A 19,099-nucleotide genomic window follows, 5' to 3' on the forward strand; every position below is an offset into this window, starting at 1 on the left:
AAGTACCAAAAAAAGTAATGTCAGAAATTCTAGATACAGCACCCCCTGAGCAACCCAATCCCTTTCGAGCATATGGAACAGTTGTAATTTGCATTATCATTAACTATCTCAAGAGAAAGTTTGGGCTAGCAGTCACAGGACAGGACTAAACAGTGAGGGATTCCAGTTGTGTTATATTCTTTGGCACTGATTGTATTCTGAGTCATCTGCCCTAAATTCTAACAAAATCCATGTACCTAGTGTTTTCTGTTGTCTGGTTTTATGTCTTCAGAGGCTGTGATCCAAATAAATGTACTTTCCTATGTGCTAGTCCCATGCAAGGCTTCACAGGCATATGAAATCTGTGCTCATAAAAGCTGTTGAACTCTATGGCTGAGAGGTGTACGCATTTATAGTGTCATTTTAATGTTCAGAAAGGCTTTAACTTTTGAGTGTACAGCTGTTCTCCTAAGCCAAGTTAGGGTGAATAAATGAATCATAGTTTTGACTTTTCAAATGTTGATATTTTTGTATATTTTGAAATTATGTTTGTTTGGAGCAAGCTTTCTTGTAATGACAATGATTATGTGAGAATCTCCCCCCCCCCCCCCTTTTTTTTAAATACTTCAGCCTCTCTCTGGGTTTCATAGAGAATTCTTCTTGTTGATAGACTTTCTTGGATGCAGTCAGTTGTTCAGGCATTTCTTCAACTCTTTAAAGAAAACCAGCTGTGTAATATGAAGTGTGCTTTAAAAAACAAAAAAGGTTGGGATCAGAGGTTCCATTACCCTCTGCTGGAGACAAGCAGAACTGCTCAGTACAAATTTTGTCCTGCTTCTCACTGTGATTCCTAAGTTGCTTTACCATAAATCCTACTTACATTCTAGGCAAGATATAACCTACTTCAAGGTACAGTCTGCTTTCTGAAACATCAGCTTTCTTGGCTAAGTGGAAAGTAATAAATTCTAAATTCTGAGCACATAAGAACTTTCAAATGTACCTGTTCCTCAGTTCTTGCTACTTCTTAGAAAGTAAGGTTTCATAATGGTTGTACTTCTATTGCCTCTGATGATGCTTCTGAGTTTTATTCTATGCAAGTGCTTGGTAAAATGCAGATGTAGAGCCCTAATGAAGATTATAGATGTGTAGGTGGTGTTTTGAATGAAAGGTATTACTTGGGTGCATTGCCTTTCCACTGAGTAGTCAACTGTTTTGAAGCTCTGCAAAGCCCAACTGAGACTGTCAGATAAGGTTGAGGTCAGGATTTTCACCATCTGTCAGCATTTTTGTATGTATGGACTGAACTGTAATATTGCCAGTAAAACTGAATGTGAAGTTTGGGGAAGAAGCTGTTATTCTTTTACTTCCCGTTGGTTTCAGTTAATACCATGTGAAGCCTCAAATTTTCTATTCAGAAACATTTTCTATTTGGGAGCATACTAGCAATGGTTTAAATGATCCAAAGTCTCCTAAGGACCCTGTATCTTTAAGCAAAATGTGTAAATAGTGCCTGGAGACAGAACAGGAATTTGGTTTATGTCCCTACCATGGGGATGCTGGGTATGGCCACATTGCATGGAAACAGAAGTGGCAGGCTTGAAATCCCTCAGGGTGAGAAGGGACTAGAACCCAGCTTACTCACCACTTGCCTGCAGTGGAGCTGTAACAACTAACCACCTTGTTGACTGATTTTTGAGTACATGAAGCATGATCTGCATGTCCATGGTCAGATCTTTACTGTCCCAAATAGAGGCTTTGGGTTTTTTTTTTTTTTTAGATGATTCCTTATTCTTATGGTGCTTGGAGTGGTAGTAGTCTGAATAATTCACTGAGACTAAGGTAGCTAGTTCTGCCTTACTCTGGCCTTAGACAGTTAGGAGTGGCATCTACTGTTTCCAGGAGCTTGGCAGCTGTATTATTTCCAACATAAGCCTGATGTAAGTACTGTTTTATTTTACCAATTGGAGAGCCTATAGGTCTAATCAGATAAGTGGCTTGAAAAATGTTTCACAAGTTACTGTCAAGCTTAAGATGAAAAGCCTGATGTCATGGCTCCTGGTCCTGCTTCAGAATAGTGGCATTCAACATTTAAACTGTAGTTTTCTGGTCCTCGAGATGAAAGAGGTTCCTGTGTTATCCACTTGTGGCTCTTAATCTCAGCTGCGTCCATCATGCAGCTTGAATAAAAGCAGATCTTCCATGCAGACTTCTAAAAGCTGATCAGAAAACAGATTACAAAATTCTGTTTCCATGAAACTGTTTTATTACTGGCCATCTTGTTTTGATGCTCTTAGTATTGCATTTTCTGGCTGTTTCCTGTAAAAGAAAATGGTTTGATGAGGTTTCTTTTCAGTGGGACAAATGAGCAAGTCTGCGGTCTGTGGAGGAAACAAATTCTCATGCTCAGTGCACATTTGTGCTTGCTTCTTTAGGAATGACCATGGAAGTGCTTGGGACCTTGATTGGAGCTGCACTTCAGGGGCAGATTGTGGCCAGTGCTCATGTCTCTCATCACTGCACTGTGAATCCCCCAGTAAACACAACTGACTCCTGGTATGACACTTCCAGCTTTCCAGACACTTCAGATCCCTTGTCTCATCAAGTAAGCATCTATGGGAGCACACTAAAATCAATAAGGGAGGGGGGGGTGGGGTTTGCTATATCTGTAATACCTTATCATATCATCCAGCCTGATGAAAATAAACGTGACTTCCTTGAAATCAGTAACGCTGGAGCTGAGACAAGGACCTTGTTGTGAATAAGACTTCCCATCTGTTGTCTCTGCAACCACTTCTCTGTGGTGGCAGCAGATTTACACTGATGAGCTTTGCTGAAGATGCCAAACTGTAAAGTAGCTAGGAGGTACATGACCATTCTTTGTTTTCACTATGGGCTGATTCACAGTTTAAAATAGAAGCTTAGTGAGAAAAGCTTACTTTACCCTGCCAGGAATGCTGCATCCAATTCTGGGGTCCACAGCACATGTGAGCCTGTTAGAGCAGATCTCAAGGAGGACCACAGAAATGATCAGAGAGAGGGAGCGCCTCTCCTTGAGAGAGTTGGGGTTGTTCAGGCTGGAGAAGAGGAGACTCTGGGGAGACTGTTGTGACCTTTCAATATGTAAAGGGGACTCATAAGAAAAATGGAAAAAGACTTTTTATGAAGGCCTGTACTGACAGGACAAAGGACAATGACTTTAAACTGAAAGAGGGGAGGTTTAGATCAGAAATTAGGAAGAAATTCTCCACTGTGAGGCTGGTGAGGCACTGACACAGTTGCCCAGAGAAGCTGTGGCTGCCCAATCCCTGGCAGTGTTCAAGGCCAGGTTGGATGGGGCTTGGAGCAACCTGGTCTAATAGAAGGTGTCCCTGCCCATGGCAGGGGGTTTGGAAGATGATCTTTAAAGGTCCCATCCAACCCAAATAATTGTGTGATTCTGTGAAAAAATGGTGGCTGTAATAGGATTTTTCAGGTAAGCAACACTGCCTTTCAAAGGAGTTATTACTGGGGTTCTCCTCTAAAGATTAATAGTTTTTACGTGAATGACACTGGAAGTCCTACCTGGATTCTGTATTCTTGTGAAGATACAAAGCATGTTGAAAGTAAATGGTTTCTAACAGGCAATTAGTGGGAGCAGCGCTCAGTGTTTAACACATGGAATGAACCTAAAGAGCCATGCTTGTTTATTTAATTTTCCACAGCAGATTTCTCCTGTAATCCTGCACAAGTAATTTAATCTCTTCATGCTTCAGTTTGCTATTTTTTGAGAAACAGAGAAGGTTTTATATCTATGAGGAAATCCTAAAAGCTGATCCAAACTTCGGTGAACACAATTTGATAATCTTCCATTGTTTCCAATGATCTTGAAACAGGGCCTGAATCAAACAATTACCTTGTGTAGTGGTTTGGCTTTTTCCTGTGTCACTTGTGAAATCATCAATTTTTAAGTTCCATTTTTACCAATTGCGAGGTTCAGTGGTTTTATATTTTCATCTCTTTCTCTGTCAAGTGCATATACTGATATGTAAGATTCCCATGAATAAGATTCCTCGACCTGAGTCTAATCTCAGTTGCATGGTGCAAACTGAGATGTAAGTATTTGTGCTCTGCTTATTGTAGTTGAGTATCTCCTATTCCCACTCTTCAGCAGCAGTAAACAAGATTGCTGAATATGCTTGAGTATTTCACTAAGTAGCTGGGGTAACAAGCATGCAAGTAACCATATTCTTAGAACATTGGCATGAAAGTGTGATTTGTAAAATTTATTAGAGCCTAAAGGAAGTTTTCTTATTATTGTATTATACATAATACAGTAACTGTACTAATTATGGTTGCATCAGCACTAGGGCCTTTCCCACCCAGAATGAAGATAAAGATTGTAGTCTATGTAACTGGATCAGCTGGATTTACTAAAAGTTAGAATCACTCCACTGATGCTGCACATTTTTGATAGATCTCTGTTTGTGTCTGTAGGTAGTCTCACAGCTGCTTTTTTTTTGTTTGTTTGTTTTCCAGTAAATCTATACTTACGTGCCTTGGATTTATCCTAAAGTACATGTTGTTTATAAATGACCTGCAGAAGTGAACATTTTTTGGAGGGGTAAAGCACAGGGAATTGGCTGTCATAGAAAGGCATTTCTTCATTTGCAGATGGCTCACGAGAAAGAGGCTGAGATTTCCATAATGGCTTGTCATTCTTCTGTCACAATTTCAAATATGCCTTTTTTCTCTTCAAAGGCAAAAGTTTATATGATTGCAGCAGGGGTCATAGGATGTGTGTATCTTCTTGGAATTATCATCCTTTTTCTTGGAGTAAAGGAAAAAGATGGTAAGATATATTTAAATTTGTCTAGATTTAATAATAATTATTTCACATTCATCTCCAGAAAAGATTGCTATTTTATGTATTTTGCTCCTCTTAGATCCTTATGCCTTAAGTTCAGACAGAGCAATACCTTTTTGTAAGGGGCTTGGACTCACCATGAAGCACGGTCCATATGTGAAGCTTACAGCTTCATTTCTTCTCATCTCAACAGCAGTTCAGGTAACTTTCAGGCTCTCTAAGTCTGTGTCTTGGCCTCATTCCAGTCTCAGTATGGGAGAGTCTGCGGCAGCTAAAACGCAGATGACCTTTGGCTAATGTCTGGAGGTGGTGATCTGGGGGGTGGTGCATTCCCTTACAAATCAGCCAGGAACCAGAGTCCTTTTCTTGGTGCCTGGGTTCCTGTGCAGCTGGAGATGGTTCTTTCAAAGGAGAAGCAAAACCAAAGTCCTGACCATTTAAAAATGGCTTGGTTTGGTTTTTTTTTTTTCTCCATAAAAGGTGAGGAGCTAGTCCTAGTGACCCAGAGGGTCATTATATGTTATCTATCAGGTCTCCTGCAGTTTCAGTTGCTTAGAGAGCACTTTTTCTCTTCTCTCTGTTCTTCTCTATAGTGTGTGCCCCTTTAAACCACTGCCCCTTTCCTTTGTATAGGTATCTGTTCTCAGATAGTGGCTGAACTGGTTCTTATGGAGTCTTTATGATAAAAGGCATTAGGTCAGAGTAAGATAAGATGATGTTCAGAGGCAGGAGGCCTCACCTGTCTCAGGACTAGATAGAATTAATTTTCAAATGAGGACCTGCAGTTGAATGTGGCTCTTGCAAAAAGAGGTAATACATCTTCCATAGAGAGAAGCTGTAGAAAAATTTAGAGCCACTCAGTAAGAAACCCTTAATCCCCATAGCCCAGCAGTCCTTTTAAAGCTTGATTTTTGAGCTATGGTCAAATCAGTAAATATGTTGTTTTAATGTGAATCTGTACATACCAGTTGAAGTTGGCTTTATTTTAAAACACAAGTGCATTTTTGTCAACAAATTCTTAGTCACATGCGCCACTGATTGAGTGAATATCAGGATAGAGGGCAAGAACAGGGCATGTAAGAGAGCAGCACTGTGTTCACCAGCAGTCCTGGTGAATTAGTAAATTTCTTGGAAGGGCTGTTTAAAAGTCGGTTTCCCAAAAAAGCATGGAAGTTTCAGGTTGGCCTGGATTTGGGCACAGTTAGTAGGCTGTCCTTTACAGCATCTGTCAGTCCTTGCTGGAAGCCCAAGGACGAGAAACAATAGCAGAGGTATTTCTGCTTACCTCTGGGAGCTGCAGGCACAGCAAGCAACAGCAGAGATAACGAGAAGATGAAAGATCCCTTATGGTCCAGATCCTTCCAGCATCCACTCAGTCAGTAAGGATACAGTGCACATTTGGTTGTTGGCAGCCAATTACTTCTTGACAATACCTAGAGAGGAAAAGCTCTTCTGGCTGTCCATATATCTTCATTTTTCTTTTTGAGCAAACTGAAGGGAAGGTGTGAGGGGAGGAAGAATCTGGGAGCTCTAGTTCAGCCATTGTTTTTCAAGGGAGGACACTGGCTTTGTGGAATTCAGTTAGTGGATTATTGGTGAACAAAGGAATAGGCAGGTAAAGATGCATTAGCTGTGATCCCATAGTGTGATACTCTACGTCTAAAACGAAGGCAGTGTAAACTGGTTTACAAACAAGGGAAGGCTTTGGTGGCAATGGAGAAGGGATATAACTTTTATCCTAATTTATATGCAGATTATTGGCCACTTTTAATCTACAAGTGCCCAAAGGAGCAAGAGTTGATTGTAGTACTGTGGCATGAATATTAAATCCTCTGCCACTCCCCTTCTGCAGAATTGCTGCCGGTGGGCCTGAGCCATATTCTCGTGTTCAGAACCCCTTTGAGTTCTGCTAAAGCATGGTGGCAGTGGCTTCACAAAGCAGCTAGATCTTCCATCCAGTGAGTATTTGAATGAGAGATATCTGACCCAAAGATACATCCATAGCCAAGGCGATACACAAACCCAGCAGTTAGCTGCTTTACTACAGGAAGCTGGCATGAACATAATTCCAGGTGAAGAGTAACTTGTTTTGAAGTCAGAACTCCTGGTGAAAGGTTTATAACATTGCTATGGAAAAGGAAGGACTTATTTCTTGCAGTAGTCTGTAGCTGTGGCTGTGACAACGCCACAAGGCAATTGCAACACAGGGAATAAAGCCTTTAGATAGAATCCTCTCATAAGGCAGTTCCTGTTTTGGTCATTTTTATGCTGTAGTAGGTGCATGGTTTACCTCTTGCTTGACACAATACAGTTGGCATGTCACTCTAGTGACAGGAGGAGATTTGTTGCTTTTTTTAAGCTGTTGCAAATGTGGGAAGAATGAGACTCCCAAATCCTACATTTAACAAGAGTCACCAACTGTGTTTGACTGGTATAGAGCGTGACATTTTTGTCTTTTTTAATTTTCTTTTCTTTTTTGGTGGTCACCAAATGTTTTCAACAGTTGGAGCAGAGCAACTTTGTCCTATTCTGCACTCATGCTGCTGATCTTCGCAGTCACTTCCAGTATTTGGTAGTGACCATCTTGGTGAGTTGCACATTTCTGTCCTGTATTTTTATTTGATAGCTGGTTCTCACTGGTTTCTGGCACAAAATAACGAAGACAAAAGGAGTTTTATGTCTAGACAGAGCTGTTGAGAGGCTACACTATTTTTTCTTTTGCCAGTTTGGAATAAAGCTGGTGTTCCCTGCTGTACTTCTAAAAAATTAATGCTTTGAAGCTTTTCATTTGTTCCTTGCTGCTTTTACCTGTCAGTCACTTTCTGCTCCTATAAAGGGCAAAAGCTGCTGCCAGAAAGGAGGTCTGGAATTTTAACTCCTTTTCCCTTTTCCCACTCTGATATGCAGAGAGAGATATGAAGATTAAACAACTTTAGTTTGTGTATTCATACATATGAACCTTCTGGGCTAGGCAGCTTGCAAGGATAAATATTTGAGATATACAGAGATACGAAGATTCCTCTCCAAAGCAGTCGGCAATGTGATAAAAAGATCCTTTTAGAGAACCTTTTTTTTCTTGCAGAGGTAGAATTCTGCTTGCTTAGGTGATACTTACAATTCAGTTACACACTGCTCCTGTATTGCATTATTTATGTTATGATTGCAAGTAGTATTAGTTGAAAACTTCATGCTTCTGACCAAAGCCCTTTTAACACAACATTTAAAGTTGCATAATTCCGAGGATATGCATGTGCTGCAATTTTGAAATATTCTATAGAGAATTCGTCTGCCATGTAGAATATGGCAGCAGTCATTTTCAGGGAAGCGTTACTTGATTTCTGACCCATTTGGCAGGGAGAATTGTAGAAACATGTTAGGGAAACTTAATTTCCACTTCTTTTTCCCAGCCCCCCCCCCCCCCCCTTTTCTACCCCTTTTTTATTCTTCCTTTCCCGTGTTATAAGACAGATCTTTTCCAGTGATTAAAACAAAAATGTTGGAGAGCAAGGGATGACTGTTGGGCGTCTTGAGGCTCTGCAAGTTGTGGACACCAAGCAGAAAGACAAGAGACAGTAAAGTCAGTAAAGAGTGGAATATAACTGAGATAACATTTTAATTTAAACTGTAAGACTGTCATTAGTAGTAATAATTCAGTGCATTGTTACTGTGTTGCCCTGTTGTTGTAAGTGGTTGTTGTTGCTGCTACCAGGTGAGTATTAGAGTATATGAAATGGTAAGTAGCTATTGGTAAGCAGCAGAATGTAAACAGCTATTTCTCTCAGAGGTTGTTCCTAAGACAAAACATGTTGTATGGGATATAGAATCATAGAATCATAGAATAGTTAGGGTTGGAAAGGACCTTAAGATCATCTAGTTCCACCCCCCCTGCCGTGGGCAGGGACACCTTAAGCTAAATCACATCACCCAAGGCCTTGTCCAGCCTGGTCTTGAACACTGCCCGGGATGGAGCATTCACAACATCCCTGGGCAACCTATTCCAGTGCCTCACCACCCTAACAGGAAAGAACTTCTTCCTTATATCTGTTATATATGTACTGTAAGTATATCTTAAGATAAGTGTATATTGTGCTTCAGCTTTCTTCCTGTATGATGGGGTAGACCTGAATTTACTTATCATTTGTGAGGCCCAGAGAATGAGGCAAAACACATTAGCAGGAAATATGACTGTTTGCAATGTGTTTGAGCTTCAATGACTCTGTCATGTGTAGTTTTAGCTGTGGTGGCTTACAATAGGAAAAGGAAATTTTAGGACACTGCCTTCTGGTATTTGACCGTGGAAAACCCTCTGAGGCTTTTTTGTTTGTAGTAATACATAATAGTGAATAATAAACAACAAAAAAACCAACCAAACGCTCAAAGGATGAGGAGAAACAGGAAACTGCAAGTGCATCTTCCTTTCAGGCTGTAATGTATTAGACAAAAAGATGTCTGTGAGCTCTACAGCTGAAGACAACCATGGCAGTAAGCACCATGCAGGTATGTTTTTTTTGTCCACTGTAGATATCAGCAGCTGTGAGCATTCCTTTCTGGCAGAAGATTCTGCAGCGATTTGGCAAGAAGTGCGCATCATTTGGGATTGCGGTAAGCAAATTTTTTGAGAGAAAAATCTGCTCACACTCACTTCATTTGACAACTGGAGCCACTTCAGGAGCTCTTTCAAGTGTTTATAACCTCAAGCTACATGAAATTTGCTCAGTTTCAGAGTTCGTTTTAAATCATTGTACCAAATTTCAGACAGATTCCAAGTTTCCAAGAGAAACTTTTGAGAAATGGATTGATGTTGAAGGGAGGCTCCAGTTTATTTAAGAATCTTTACAAGCTCTGCATTTGTCTGCACTCAGAAGTGAACCCCAGTGAGGTTTTGTCAATCTGAGGCAACACAAGTCTGAATTTATAAGTTATCTGTTGTATAAGGCTTGTTTTGTCCTTGTATATGGTGCTGAGTTGACCACATCTGTAATGCAGTGGCAGAGGAGAAAACAGAAGTCTGTTACACATCCTTCACCAGAAACGTGAGAAGGAAGGGGTTTCCACATCCCTCTGAACAGAGATGGACATGGACAGTTATTAGTGAAATAAAGAAATAGGTGACCTACCTGAGAAAAGAAGTCTGGTTTAACTATTACACAGCTCGGCAAAGATGGCTCAGTACACCTGACCTCATCTCTGATGGATTCTTTTAAGTCCTTCACTTACTGCAGACAGCAGCAATTTTCTGTCATCATCCTCAGTGAGTCATTGTGTAGGCCTGTTCCTCCCTATTTTTCCCGTTTACCTTCAATTACTTATGAAAGAGGAAAGAAAAATTGTCTGCCTTGTGCACAACAAAGCATAAGGACTTGGAAAATCCAGCCTGAAGTTGTATGTCAAAATCTGAACAAAGCCAAAAAATTTAGGTCTGGTGACAATTATTGAATATAATTGAACAGTTATATTTTTTTTTAAATTAAGATCTGTGTGTTGGAATGACTTTCAAAGAATCAGAAGTAACTTCAAAACCCAAGTTCCAAATATTGGAACATTATGTGTTTTGAAGTAGGCATCTGGAATCCAAGTCCCGTCCTCATTTCTTTTTATCACTTGAGCAAAGAGAATTGCCAAAAGCAGTATTGGACCACTGACTGGACCAGGGAATGCAGACTTCCTCTGTAGGAAATCTCTGTCTACTTAGCCACAAAATAAGCTTTCTTCAACCAACTTGGCTCTGTAAATTTAGTTTAACATGACTGCAAAGCCTGTCAGCACCTCTGTAAACATGGTTTAACTTAATTTTACAGTCCAGTTGGTTGACTGTATTATGGTGTAAATGGGGGCTGGACTGAAAGAAGTCATCTTTCTCTTTCACCTTGTAGATGTTTCCTAAGGGACTCTCTGTGTGCTCAGTGATGGATTTTGTGTCTGGCAATGCAGCACAGGGGCTTCCTATACTACCACCTTGTGTGATTGGTTCAGCTAATCTATTCTGTCACTGTGAAATAAAATCACATCATTTAAGGCTCCTACTTTTGTCATTGGGGGATGTCCTTCTGGAAAGGAAGGAGGCAGGGCAGAAAGCAGTGGGTTTTTTTTCTGCAAAACGTCACTCAGCTTTCAGGGTGAAGATATAATTTGAAACTCAGTTTCCTTGGAAAAAATAAGATAAAAGAAAAATCACACTGTTCCAGACTAATTTTCCCTGTTAAAGTGGTTGTATGTTGAAGAGACCCTTTACAGAGTATAGAAGACAGGGTAGATAAGCAACAAGAATCTTGGCTTCCTTCCACGGATATTGCTCCCTTTTTACTCATTCCTCCACAAGAGGTGACCAGCAGTCTAAGTGCTGACTAAATATCTAAACTTCCCAGAATTTTAAAGCTTAGACTTTCTAGAAGTACAGGGTCGTATGCAAGCAGGATCCTTGATAGCATTCTTCCCATGATCAGGTGCACAGGATTATTCTCTTCTGCTTCTGTGTGCTGTGTTCATTTAGATTGTCTGCTCTGCCCTTACAGGGCAAACGTTGAACTTAAAATCAGTAAGTCTGTCTGCTGGTAACTGGAGGTAAAGTAATGAGAAATTTTAAGAAGTGTGGCAGCTTTTTGGCTCATGGTTTTGACAAGGTGTCTGAAAGTGGAAGATCACGCTCTCTCACAACTCTAGCTCCCATCTAGCCAATAATAGCTTTTGACTGTAGATTCTGGAAGATTTAGTAAAAAATAAAAACAAATCCAAAATGGCCACCGGTCTTTTCACCTTGCCATATATACACTGTTGTTTATTTGCCAACTATCAGCACTGTGCAGCATGGAGGCACATCCTTGGATGCATCGTGGCTGTGCAATCCCTTTTCCCCTCTCCATTCACATTTCCATTCACATTCTAGCTGCACCTTTTCCTGATTTGCCCTTTGTAACGTGCTGCTGCCCAGGCCAGTAGTACCTTCAGCATCCCAGAAGAGTGGCCTTCCATGGTGCTGTTAGGGAATGGATGGAAGACACATGATAACTGTAGAATATTGTTTATGACTCAGAGGGCAGCCGCTCTGTGACTAGGGAGCAGAGTGCAAATAATGGAGTGCTTGCTCTGCAAGTAGAAAAGAAGGAGGTGCATTAGCTGTTTATTGCAGCAGGAACGCTGCCCCAGTGATTCTGCTGCCATTGCATGAGTGAGACTTTAGGGCATTGTAGCCTCAGTCCTCTGAGCCATGCTTCTCTTTCAATAGAAAATTACACTTACAATGGTGATTATTATTATCAATCTAGACTTTTGTTTAAGTGCTTTGTTTTCTGGTTGGGTACCCCATGTGGAGCATAAGACTGTCATAAAATTGCTTATAGGCAACATAAAATCTTGTATTGATGGAGTGCTCTCTTGTGGTGAAATAACGATTTTGCTACAACATTGGGCTAGTGCAAGGATTAGCTGTCTGTGCTGGGAACCTGCAGTCAGGAAAGGTTATTTTCTGCCTCCTTAGGTTAGGATCAAATGCTTTAGATGGGAAATGCATTTAAAACATAAACATAATGGATTAGACTCCAGGACTCCCAGAATCACTTACCATACAGTTCTGTAAATAGCAGCGCTTAGGGGAATCACTGTCTGTGAAAGCTTTTCTCATACCTTCAGCCCCCAGCCCGCAAGTATAGAGGATTGAAACACTTAATGTTAAACTAATCCCCCATCATTAAAAAGCCCTGTAGATAAGCCCCTGGTTCTGAATTCTGCATGTGCTGTGCCCATGGTTCATAGGCATGGGAGATGGAACATGTATGGGACAGCTGGGCTGTATGCATTCAATCAGCATTTAAAAGTGGATTTTCACTCCTGTAAGCTGATTGCTTCAAGCTGAAGTTGGGGAAATCTGGTGGCATATCTAGCTGTATGGAATGGGAGTAAACCATACTGCCTTCTTGCTTTTAGTTATTACCAAGTATGTAGATTGCTGTATTGTGGTCATTGGAAACAAACGTGTAAGCAAACTGTTCGTTCAAGACCCAAGTTATCTGCAAAATGAAATATTTACAGTTTAAAATGATTACTGAGCCCCTGCCTCTCCTCTTGAAATGCAGTGTGATGATGTTTCAAGGTTTGCCTCTAATAGTAAATGAAATAGTTCCCCTGGCCTAGAATAGAAATTGGTGTTTGGTCATTACTAAATAGGCAGAAATATATAAGCACAAGCTGGTGAGCCATCTCCCAAGAAGAATCTGGCTACAGGCTGGGAGCCTGCCCACTTAAGCACTCTTCACAAAGTATTTATATGGCAATGTTTCTTTTGGAGACTATGAATGTTTATGAGTATGAATGTGGCCAGGGTCTGCCAGTTGGCTTCGTGACTGATAAATATGCTCTCAGGACTGTTTAACTTACTAGTGCAGTTATAGCCCTAATACTGCAAACAGAAAAAGCACTACAATGGCTTGCCCTGTTTTTTCTGATTGTTTTGGATAGGTGAATACAGATTGGTTCAGGGCTCTCCAAAATACTGAAGCGTTAGGCATTGCTGTGTGTGAACTGCTATGTAACACAATCTTGTATTTTGAAGGAAACAATCTGTATACCATTGAGCAGTGCATACTGTTAAGTCAGATGTACTGTTTTTCTTCTCCCTCAGTGGATGACTCCTTTTGCAGTCATGCTAGTCACCATTCCAAACCTCATCCTGGCTTACTTCGTGGCCTTTGTCTCTGGTCTGAGCATCGCAGCATCTCTTCTGTTGCCATGGTAAGAGAATTTTATATTTGAGGTGAGGAAGAGGTATATGTCTACAGTACATGTATGTACTACTGCATGGAATTTACCTCCAAAAGTGACAGAATTTGGCAAGAGTCACTTCTTCCAAGAATCTTTTCCTGCTTTTATAATAGATGCTATTTGCAATAACATGACTTCAGTTGCCCTGTTGCTAACAGATTGCATCTACTGTAACTGTAGTGGCTCTTTGTACATAAGAGTGTGAAGAAGAATCAATAATCTAAGAAGCTATAGAGCATGTGACAACAGCAAATCAGATGCTTACGTTTGGTTTGTAATAGAACTACAGGAATGATGAGTTAGATAAACCAATTAATGCTGAGCAATTAAGAACATAGCATAAGCATAACTGTATCTCTGCTTGAGCAGTCAGTCATCTGTTATGGATCAAATAACACAAGGGTATGATTAAAAGAAAGTGAGAATTCAAGGTCTTTAGCTCTTGAAGACTGAAAATATGTGTGTGGGGGGGAAATACATAAAGATGCCCATGATCTTAAGGTCCTTTCCACCCCTAACTATTCTATGATTCTGTGAGCAGGATGGGACATGTCCTGTCCAGTTGAAATAATTATTCAGATCAAATTGACCAGAAAGTAAGATGGTTGCTGACAGCACTTACATTACTCATTTGCACAATGCCCTAAAAACTCCAAGAGATCATGGAAACATCATTTGAAATAAGCTGTCAGACTACATAAGCTTTTCTGCAGAGAGGGTGAGAAGCCCTTTTTTCCAGCAGTAAATCATGACATATACTGGAAATAAAATGTCAAGTCACAGTTGACATTTGAACAGCTTCCATTCTGATTCCCCATTACCAAATTCAGTCTCTTTGAAGTAAGAGAGAGAATAGGTCTCATTGGTTTCTGAAAATGTTGTTAGCTTGTCAGAAGAGTTATTTCAGAGTAAAACTGTTCAGACATTGAGTCCCTTGAAATCTTAACATGGAGTTTTGTTATTCTTATTTTTTTAATATCACAACTTCTGATTGGAATGACTGTCAGTCTAAAGAATTCTGTCACCTCCCAGCAAGTGTTTGATGGTTTTTTGGTGTTTTTCTGCTTTGTAGCATGTGGCCATTCATTTTTTACATGGATTTTTACCCTCCTGTACAGCAGCAGGAGTTTTATAGCTGGATTCTTTCATGTACATGCCTGCATCAGTCAGATCTTAGAAAAGGAGGAGGGTGTACTCTTTCAGTAACTTTAGACTTTGAGAAGAGATTTTGGCGTGAGTTTTTCTTTTATCTTGCTTGTCTCTAGGTCAATGCTGCCTGATGTTGTTGATAACTTTCGCCTGCAGAATCCTCATGGTAAAGGACATGAAACTATTTTCTATTCTTCTTATGTTTTCTTTACCAAGATGTCAGCAGGAATTGGCTTAGGAATTTCTGCAGCAGGACTGGAGTAAGTAACACTATGTTTCCACTTAGTGGATCCACTCTGAAAGCATTCTGAGGTTACACCGCCTTTACCCTGTGGAGTTAATTGCCTTTTTGCTGTGAGCCTGAAAATGCCAGCAGCTCCAAATGGCTGACCACTAAAGATGGGATTGTTATCTAGGCCACACCACAAAGTGTTAAGTCGCCTGCCCTAACATGTTTCATGACAGAAAGACCTGACTTCCCTTTAGATTTTTCTGCTTTCCAAATTACTCCTGTAAATTTTAGTGGCTTATATGAAAAGCTCAGTAGATGAAGGTCCCACACAAGTGATACAACTGCTTTGTGTGTTCCCTGTTGCATCTGGGTTGGACTACATATACAAGCTTGTTAAATCTTTATGTGGATTAGAGTGCTTTCAGAGGTGCCTAGTGGCCTGCTCAGCATAAAAGGGTCACCAATCCTGAATGGTTTTAGGGAACTGGATGCCAGTCAGAATCAGGAACGGTCTTTCTAACAGCTGTGCCCATCACCTAGACCGTGTCAGTTTGGAAGATGCTTTTGTGTTCTTTCACTTTTGCCTTGTCTGTTATGACTAGACAGGCTGAGAAGTGGTCAGCCATCTTCTGCCCTACTTTTGTACATGACCTAGCAGAAGGGGCCTTCGTAGCTTCTACAGCACACAAGCACACAATAAACACTTAGAAGGGAACTTGTCTGAAATACTGTCAAGCCCTTAGCTCCAAGTTAGGTTTTGGTAACCAGAATGTTTTGCTTCAGGGCCTTCAGCTGAAACTGCTAAATAACAGGCAGTGCTTGGCTGAACATTTTGGGCTTAAGAATTTTAGATGCTTGCTGCTAACACCCTCAAACAAATCACTGTTCACCCATTAGCCCCTTTTCAATGGCATTCCATTTAGCTCCTAGCAATTTCCCAAGGCAGATGTTTATGGGAGAACACAGAGCGATGCTGAATGAGCTGTAGCTTTCATAGGTGCATGTTCAGAGGAAAATAATCGCATTCCACAAATTGGGAATGGGAATTTGAGTATTTCAGCAGTTGTGGAGCTGCATGGAAACCCTGAATCAATGAACTGCAAGTGTTTACCTAACTCTAAGCACTTGAGTAAATTTGTCTATCTTGAGATGAGTGCTTAAGGGTGGGTTTAATTTAAAGTTAATTATTGCTATTGAAATTGGTCAGATTACTTACATACTTTTAAAGTGGAGCTTAAATACTTTGCTGAATATTAATAGGAAACACATAAAAGAGCAATTTCCTTACATGGGATTCCATGCTTCTCTTAGTAGTTAAATGTTACATAATGAGAAAATACAGAGGTAATGCAGTTATCTGAAATTGAGCACAAAAATGAGATTTGAGCAACAGGATTTGAAACATGTAGTGGGGCAAGGAAAAAAGAAAGGATTGGGAAAAAATGGGAGAAAAGTCTTGAAGAGTGTTGGGGGAAAGAAGGGAACCTTCAGATGAGCAACTCCCGTTTAGCTTTGGGCGTACATACCACTGTTATTTCCATTTGTTTAGGTTTACTGGATACAAGCCAGGGATATGCAGACAACCCAGTGATGTGATCCTTACGCTGAAAATCCTCATTGGAGCAGTCCCTGCTATCCTCATCTTTGTAGGTTTATTTATACTTCTTTTCTACCCGATCACTGAAGAAAGCCGAAGAGAAACAAAGCTTGCACTTGAGGTGTTAAGGTAGGTTTGAACTGGCAGCAAACAGCAGTAACATCACTACAGCAGCTCATTGTCATACTGAGCAAAAAAATTGTTAGTTACCAACATACACTTCTATACTCCTTACAACAAAACAAATTAGCATGCTATTAGTTGAATTATGGAATGCATGGTATCATTATGTGCTCCAGCATCTTGTTTTTGTAGTATAATACTACTTGCTTAGAGGGCTATTTGTTAGATATGTCAGATATATTTTACTTTTTCTCTGGTATGGTGCACATAGCACTACTGCAGTAGTGTTTCAAGCCAGAAATGAAGAATATTTTGCATAGATAAATTACAATTTACTTGTATATAAAAGAAAATGGGATTCTTGACTGCATTCTTAGTGCTTGTAGCATACAAGAAACATCCAAACCATTTTAGAGACGTAGGCAGGAAAGACTGTGGGAGAAAATGAAAGGACAGCTTTGAGCTGTTCTTTCCCTTTTTACCATATTGCTGTTCTTTCCTCCCCTTTCTTCACTCTCCAACAAAAATCTTGCTTAGCTCAAAATCATCCACTTCTGTCAAATGAAGCCTTGATACACTGAGGACATAAGTAAGAACAGTCTATCCTAGCAGACTGATGGATTAAATATCAGAATATGTTGTTACTTGTCTTGTTTTTATTATCCCAAGTTACTGGAACTGGAAACAGATTTCCATGCTAAGGGAATAATTCCAGGGCCTGAGCATGGGTATCTGGGACCAGTTAATTGCCTGAAGGTATCCAAGATACCTGCATGGGATTGGCAGATATGCCACAGGCCTCTCATGCAGCAGCTGCCTTCTTGAGAAGCAGCTGCAGACCGGAGGGGATAGGCTAAACCATCTAAAACAGGACTGGTCCCTCTGATTAGGTACTGTAGTCACTGTTCAGAACAACTGAACCTTGCTGGTGGTGCTCAATTGTTTGAGATTGCCAAACTCTAGTTCGGTTAGTTAGCAATAAAAGCCAGAAGTCTGTTCATGTATCCTTTGTTCTGCTTTTAACAGGAGAAGCCATCAAAGCACAGACACCCTGGACAAAGAGGATACCTCAGTCTGAAAGCTCTGAATACGATGACTTTCCAAATACAGTCTCACATCTCATGCACAAACTCTGTGAGTCTCCCAGGTCATTTCTCTGCTCACATTTTATCAAACAGGATAAAGGCTGATTCTGACACAGTCAGAAAAGAAATCAAGAGAGAACACCACCGTGCAAAAGAGATATCTAACTCTGCACTGTGCTAAAAAAGACATTACAAATGTTCAGGAATGTGAGCTGTTGAAAGCTTGGGGGTTTTTGTCTATCAGTGATTAAGCTGTGATCTCACTGCAACTGGAAATTCTATGGACTTGTAGGTCAGGGGAAAAGGATGTAAATATTACGCACCACCCACATTTTAACTCATGATATATTTCACCCTTAGGGGCTGGGATGGATTTTGAACATAATTTCTACCTATAAATTGCACACTAGTGTATTTGGAAAGCACTTTGGAATACTAGATTATACTATAAAGTTAGGATTTATTTTCTTTTGAAATGGAGCAAATCACTGATGCAGACATGTTTTGAGGATTTTCTCACAAAGAGTTTTTCTGCAAGAGATTTTGATGTAAGCTATAAGTTATACATATAAGTTTATAACATATAAATTTATAGTTTTTATAAGAAACGGACCCTTATATTTCCCATTACTGGAGTTCTTTGCTTCTGAAACCTGTAAACTGATCTTTGTCAGAGAATGAGTACTGAACATTTTCAAATCAGTATCTTCACTCAGGATACCCACAATCAGTAGTACCTTCCAAAAATTCCAGGAATAAAGGCCATTCAATTTTCTGGCCTTTAAGTAATCATGATAGTCACCCATTTCTCACATCATGTAGGCTTTCTGAGTCATGAAACACCATGACATGGCTGTTAATCTCATCTTGCACACAGTGTTTTATAGTGATGAGGCTTAACCTGGCTTTTAAATGGTGATTTTTTTTGTCAGTTACATTACCTGAAAATTCATTTCTACTATAGATTCTGAACCCTGCTGATTCTGAACACTGAACCTATTTTATAGATGCCTAAGCTTAGGTAGGACTTTCACTTTCTGGAGCACTTCAGTTCAGACTGGTCATTCTGGGTGTCTTCTATAGAGGAACGGAGACCTCCAGAGGCTGGCTCCAAGCTTAAGCTAAAATGATTGGACTCTGAAGACGTATCTATATCTAGAGGGGAGAGTGATGAATCCGAGAGTTGAAGGCTTGTTCGCCTTGAAGACATTAGCACTATGCAAGACGAGACATGAATTTACAGCCCATTGGCTTCATTCTCTGAGTATGTGGGAGGGTGCCTTTATTTTGTATTAGAAGTGCCTTTGGCTTGCTGCTGCTTGGGAGCACTTGCAGTG

General features: G+C 40.3%; 1 protein-coding gene across 5 annotated transcripts in view; it reads left to right on the top strand.

Annotated features, from left to right (window-relative positions):
• MFSD2B (MFSD2 lysolipid transporter B, sphingolipid) overlaps nt 1–18,689 on the top strand; it is a 35,082-nt gene extending 16,393 nt beyond the window's left edge. For 4 of the 5 annotated variants that reach the window (XM_061460948.1, XM_061460952.1, XM_061460949.1 and 1 more), the window contains 9 exons: nt 2,412–2,581; nt 4,717–4,807; nt 4,902–5,023; nt 7,326–7,409; nt 9,344–9,424; nt 13,437–13,546; nt 14,842–14,985; nt 16,507–16,683; nt 17,704–18,689. In XM_061460948.1, coding sequence (XP_061316932.1) covers nt 2,412–2,581; nt 4,717–4,807; nt 4,902–5,023; nt 7,326–7,409; nt 9,344–9,424; nt 13,437–13,546; nt 14,842–14,985; nt 16,507–16,683; nt 17,704–17,755 — 1,031 coding nt within the window. In that variant the 3' untranslated portion in view covers nt 17,756–18,689. The remainder of the gene's footprint in view (nt 1–2,411; nt 2,582–4,716; nt 4,808–4,901; nt 5,024–7,325; nt 7,410–9,343; nt 9,425–13,436; nt 13,547–14,841; nt 14,986–16,506; nt 16,684–17,703) is intronic. The other variant, XM_061460950.1, reaches the window with a different exon arrangement.
• The last annotated feature ends 410 nt before the right edge of the window (nt 18,690–19,099 follow it).

The sequence above is a fragment of the Pezoporus flaviventris genome, unplaced genomic scaffold, assembly GCF_033815535.1.
Source record: "Pezoporus flaviventris isolate CSIRO_AGI_PZ_B2104156 unplaced genomic scaffold, CSIRO_AGI_Pfla_v1 ptg000031l, whole genome shotgun sequence".
NCBI lineage: Eukaryota > Metazoa > Chordata > Aves > Psittaciformes > Psittacidae > Pezoporus > Pezoporus flaviventris.